Source organism: Rhagoletis pomonella, unplaced genomic scaffold (genome assembly GCF_013731165.1).
Source record: "Rhagoletis pomonella isolate Grant_MI unplaced genomic scaffold, Rhpom_1.0 Rhpom_scaffold_00013, whole genome shotgun sequence".
Classification (NCBI taxonomy): domain Eukaryota; kingdom Metazoa; phylum Arthropoda; class Insecta; order Diptera; family Tephritidae; genus Rhagoletis; species Rhagoletis pomonella.
The window spans coordinates 20,222,398-20,228,268 of NW_023458567.1; the positions used below are offsets into that span (position 1 = coordinate 20,222,398).

At 37.1% G+C, this 5,871-nt stretch overlaps 2 protein-coding genes across 5 annotated transcripts in view; one reads left to right on the forward strand and one right to left on the reverse strand.

The window, feature by feature from the left end:
- LOC118748946 (protein rhomboid-like) overlaps nucleotides 1-3,927 on the forward strand; it is a 74,268-nt gene extending 70,341 nt beyond the window's left edge. For 3 of the 4 annotated variants that reach the window (XM_036483705.1, XM_036483706.1, XM_036483707.1), the window contains exons 3-6: nucleotides 1,629-1,884; nucleotides 1,961-2,066; nucleotides 2,140-2,482; nucleotides 2,558-2,866. In XM_036483705.1, the coding sequence (XP_036339598.1) occupies nucleotides 1,629-1,884; nucleotides 1,961-2,066; nucleotides 2,140-2,482; nucleotides 2,558-2,866 (1,014 nt within the window). Of the gene's footprint in view, nucleotides 1-1,628; nucleotides 1,885-1,960; nucleotides 2,067-2,139; nucleotides 2,483-2,557 lie in introns of all 4 variants that reach the window. The other variant, XM_036483704.1, reaches the window with a different exon arrangement.
- Nucleotides 1-5,871, reverse strand: part of LOC118748942 (nuclear cap-binding protein subunit 1) — a 116,986-nt gene that overhangs the window by 57,918 nt on the left and 53,197 nt on the right. The window lies entirely within an intron of this gene.

The window sequence follows — 5,871 nt, forward strand, 5'->3', positions numbered from 1 at the left end:
TCCGGATGACCTAGAGACTTTAAACTTCACAGTTGGCTCAGAACTAGATGACAATGCAATACGAAAGATGAATTAATCCGATAGGTGGCGCAGGAGTCGAGATATTTGAAAACCCTGTATTTGTAATCCGATTTGGTAGACTTCACGAGGCTGGTGTCTTCTAGGTGGAGCGAGATGTAGTTATTCGAGAGTCTTGACCTTAGGTCTGAGGAAAGTGATTGGCCTGTAAAAGTCATCTAAGTAGCACAGTTTTTTCTCTGGCTTGAGAATATATATCCTTTTTTTCCTTCCACATTACCAATGACAAGTTTAGAATTGTTGCGATTGATAAGCAATTAACTTGACTATGACAGCTACTGAATTCCTTGCATTTTTAACAATATTCAGCCTCATTGCGTAAGCCGTAAATTAGGCCAAATTGTACGACTCGACAACATTGGCATTGCCTGTTGTCGTGCTTAAATAAGTAAACGACGAAAATCGTAAAAAACTATACAGTGCTGCCAAGTTTTTCCGTTTTAATACACTAGTCGAGTGGCAATGACGTGAAATTTTCGATACGATTCGACTGTAGAAAAACGACTTGCATTCGACACGACTCTCGCAATGAGGCCGATTGTTGCTATTTTCGAGCTGTTTAAATAGATTTGTTTAGATCGGCTTGTCAAGTGGTAAAAAATGTGTCAGCTCAAACGGAGGGCATGGTATATAACTATGCTTTCCCATCCTGTTTATAGATCTGCGACAGTCAGCTAAAAAGTTGCATATGACAAAATCCAGCTAATTAAAGGCACCCGACTTTCTCGAGTAAACGTAGGATGTTGTCTTGTGATTACTCCTGTTCGCAGATGTCCAATTGTCTAGGGTATGTGCTGATGTGACGGTCCTAGACCGGGTCTCCCCCAGTCAATCTGCTAAGAGTAAAACCTGCATACCATGGTAAGATAACGTCAGTCTTATAGAGCTACACTGTCACAGCATGTTAGGAACAATTTAGTCATTCGGACACTAGCATCTACGAAGCCCGTTGAGCCGAGAGCTATAGTTGGACGGCAAGAACAATAGTTTCCGTGAGGCTATCGCAGTTACCACTGCGAGGCATAACCTTGTCTGTGGAGGCCGTTTAGACCCGGTTTCGCCGCATAAAAAAAAAAACAAGAGTTACTTTGACATAACTCAACTTGGTTATTGCAGTTGGCTTAACTCCTACAGTATTAGGCGGAATCCTGAAATTGCTGATATTTGTCCAGTGTGTGGATATGGACAAGTTGGCATATCCCACCTTTCAGACAGTAGAAGCGCCTTAGATACAAGCAAAAGTGGCTACGCGCTTGCTGGCATTTAAGTTGGAGGAGTCATACGAGAGCAATCAATAAACCTGTAGGGCATATTATTGCGCGCTTTGTTTTACATTCCAACCGGGTGTTTATTTTGCTTGTGTTTACTCCTAAGCCGTTCTCTTTGGTCCATTCTTCGTCAAATATAAGTTTGGCCTGAATGCTCCTAAATGGTGGTAGATTTTTGGATAGTGTAAGTTTGCATCCATACTTTTACATAAGATGTATGTATATTTATTGCTTCATGATACACTATTATTCATTAAACATTTTTTCTCCATTCATTTCCAGCATGACGCCGATGGCGATGGCTACATTGGCATACACGAACTCAAAGGTCTTATCAATGCTGGTCTCTGCAGTGATATTCCTGATTATATTGCTGCGCAAATTTTACAAAAATCAGATGATGACAATGATGGTCGTTTGGATTTTGAAGAATTCTATCGGATGTCTCAAACGCATAAATGGATGATAAGAAATATATTGACCAAGTATTGTCGGTTGGTTGTGCCGCCGCCAAAAGCAATCGAAGGCGATCAATTGGGTAGGCTAAGGATGAGCTACAAATATTAAATTATTCGGAATTACTTATTGTGTTTTTTTTCACTTCTATCATACAGATGGTGTCTACGAAAAGCAAATGTCCGTTTGCCCACCCCCACTAACTATGGTTATGTTCTCTATAATCGAAATTTTGTTCTTCTTGGTAGATGTTATACATTTTCAGTGAGTTTAATTGCAGCTGACAAGAGTAGACTTGAGTGCAAATTAATCTTTATATTCCTATTTTTTCAATCAGAGATGATCCCAACAACACTGCCAACATTGGTGAGAATACTAATGGTCCTGCCGCGACAATATTCATCTACAATCCCTACAAACGTTACGAGGCTTGGCGTTTTGTCACTTACATGTTCGTGCATGTCGGTTTAATGCATCTCTTCATGAATCTGGTTATACAAATATTCTTGGGTGTCGCTTTGGAGCTCGTCCATCACTGGTGGCGTGTGGCCTTAATTTATTTGGCTGGCGTACTGGCTGGTTCGATGGGCACCTCTTTAACAAGTCCAAGGATTTTCTTAGCTGGTGCTTCTGGTGGTGTTTATGCTTTGATTACGGCGCACATTGCCACCATCATTTTGGTAAGATAGCAGAAATTGAGCTACGGCGAGAATTGTATTATTTTTTTATATTGCTTTATTACTTGCCAAACACAGAACTACAAGGAAATGGAATACGCCATTGTGCAGTTATTTGTATTTCTCATATTTTGCTTTACGGATTTGGGTACTTCAGTTTATCGTCATTTGACAGATCAGCACGATCAAATCGGTTACATAGCACATTTGTCCGGTGCCGTGGCAGGCCTGCTAGTGGGTATAGGTGTGCTAAGAAATTTGGAGGTCCGCCGATGGGAAAAAATACTCTGGTGGATCGCTGTTATACTTTACTTTTCGCTAATGATGACTGGTGTGTTGATACATGTACTCATGCCGGCCTATTTTCCCCGCCAGGAATTCAATTAATTCAATTTTATATGCATCTATTGCGTATATTTATTACAACTAACCATCTTTTAGTGGATAAGCGAAATTTCATAGCATGTTTACTATCATGGTATTTAATTAGAATGCTGCTGTATCGAACATTCTATACTTAGACGCACATGAACAACTGAACAATAATCAGTTATACTACTCTATTTTTCTAGCTGTAAGTTTTCAATGTGTTGAGCACCAAAGTGCCTATAGAGGTTTGTGTATACACAAATTTCGACATAGAAAAGTGTATAATTTATTGCAACCGAACTTATTTGATACCTTAAAAATATTATACATAGTACAAGAAGGGTGCTTCGAGATGGACGGCAGCGTTTTTTGTCTCCAAAGTTGCTCGCTTATCATAATAGTTAAAACCTGTTTGAAACGTGTCGGTATCATTTATACATAAAACTCTCCAAAATCACAATTGCTAACTAATAATAGGATTGTTGCACTTGCTACTCGAAGAAAAGCTGCGAGAGTAAAGCAAAGAAACGCAAATTACGCTCCTTACATAAAAATTAGACAAACACTTTTCTTCACACAAAAATTTTTCCATTAAAGCTTGTATTAGTTTCTGTCATTTTGACAGCAGTGTTTTTCTCTCTCTTTACTGGTAAATTTATTGGTGGAACGCAGCTGTATGTGTAACTAGACTATGAATAGCTTGTGGACCACACCTAATATTTTAATATATTTATCATGACAGTTTAAAAACATATTATCCTTATTGGGAGCCCTTTTCTTTTAGTAGATAGTAAATGTAAGCAATTTAAATGAAGCCAAATTTGACATACAAACGCTATTTTGATAGCGCGTTTAAAGAAGCGTGAATTATTTAAATTATATTAGAAAAAAAGTAAGTTATTTTTCAGTGTATTTCTTTTTAATCGTTTTAGAGCTAAATCTAAAGCAGATATTAATTTATGTATTAGTTGATAAAAACGCATTTCAGAATTGACGCCTATTTTTAAGTACGTTCCATTTAAAACAAAAGTATTTACTAATTGAGGTATTTTTATATTCGTTATTGAAAAAACTGCAAAGCAAAGAATGTCCATAGTTTTAAAATCATTTAAACGATATCTAAAGTTAGCTATTTAAGTTTTTAAAACATATCAGAAGTATTTTTTTTTTTTTTGAGGTGAAGTAATTTTTTTTCTTTCAATAAATCACAGTACATATATTTTTTGTTTATGTTTTAACTTCGCTGTGAAGTATTTTTAGTATTTTATACTCATGTTAATCTATAAACAGAAACTATAATGCTTTTGTAATAAACTTTGTATGAAATAAACTAATAAATAAACTAACTGTGAAACAAATTATTAAATTTATATTGAAAATACCCTCGAAAGCGGGTAGAAAACCAGTTGTTGCAACCGAGTCGCGACAGATGATAAGGAATGTTAAAAGCGTGCATTGGTGTGGGTGAGTTGTGAAGTGTTGCCTTTAAAATAGGTAAACCGGCTGATAAATACATATTCTCTATCATTAACTCAGCAATAAATATTGTGTATGGCGACTGATAGGCCGATGAGCAACCATATCGTCGATGTTTTTGCAAAACCGCCCCATCGCTCAATTGCAAAACCGTGTATCTTACGGCACTAAAATTTTACATGAGAGCGAAAAAAACGGTTTGTTCTTTGAAGGCATTGCCTGGATAGGCGGTATTTTCTCTAGCTATTATTTTACAAATCTGTTATTTTAATAACGATTTAACAATTTTTATGCATAAATCTCGATGCCTGGAGTTCAGGGTTACCGCATCTCATTTTTGCCACAACGGCGATTTAGGCGGTTTTGCAACTGGCGGTTTTGCAAAAACATCGACGATATACTAAAATTCGCAGTACGTAGGCTACTGGTTACTGACTGTCGGCTACTGAGTCTATTAGCAGAATTTTTTATTTCCCGCTTATGCAGATTTGATTTGTTTTCATAAATTGATATACACATTAGAGCAAATTTGCCAATTACTTCGAAATGTTCATGTCAAAAAAGTAAATTCGGATGTTGTCTGCGCTTTTCTGTATACTAAGACTAATCACTATTAATAATCAGACTCATTGCGTAAAGGCCTCGCCAGATAGAAATTGTTTTCTGCGTCACAATTTTGCTTTTGACTGACGTCCAAGTTAAATCTGTGATTTTGAATAGAAGACGCCACATTGGCCACGCACGCATTGCCGCAACTGATAAAATTCGCCCAACTCTCAACAATAAAAATGTATGGAACGAATTCAAACCAGCTAGTTTTTGACCAATCAAATTGAGCCGTTTTGTTTGCGGCAAAGGCGAGGCCTTAAGTCACAAATTAGGTTAAATTGTGCGACTCGACATCGTTGGCATTGCCGACTGCGTGCTGAAATAAGTAAACGACTAAAATCGTCGAAAACTATGCAGTGCTGCCAAGTTTTTTCTCTTTTAACACACTAGTCGAGGGGAAATTTTAGGCCATGAGGCTGAATACAAATTAGGATACTGGTAGCCATAGCCACTAGACCAGCAACTAGACCCCCCAATTTTCTGGAAGTCCGCAGGTCCCCAAGATAAGTCATCGTTTAACACTCAACTAGAGAGTGTGGCATAGGAACATGGGTCTTCGTCCCCCCTTACTTAAATTGCTTATGCTCCTCTTACGGACCGATTAAGGGGAAACAATAACTTTCAGAGAACTGGGAAGATTCGTTCAGTGCGTATATAATTTTTTTTTATACTCGATATCATAACACATATCCCTACTACCTCAAGCAATTTAATTTTAAAGTACAAAATTTATTTTAACAAGCAAAAAAGTCTATGTTCCGGCAAAGTCGAACTTTTATACATACAGTGAACCAAATAAAAACTGGGACGCGACTTTTGAACAAGCTTTGGCTATTCTTCTTTAGTTTACTTAATTTATATTATTTTTTATGAAAATATAGCTGATTACTGAACAAACAGCATATAAACCCAAATTTCAGGCTTTGCGCAAAAATTAT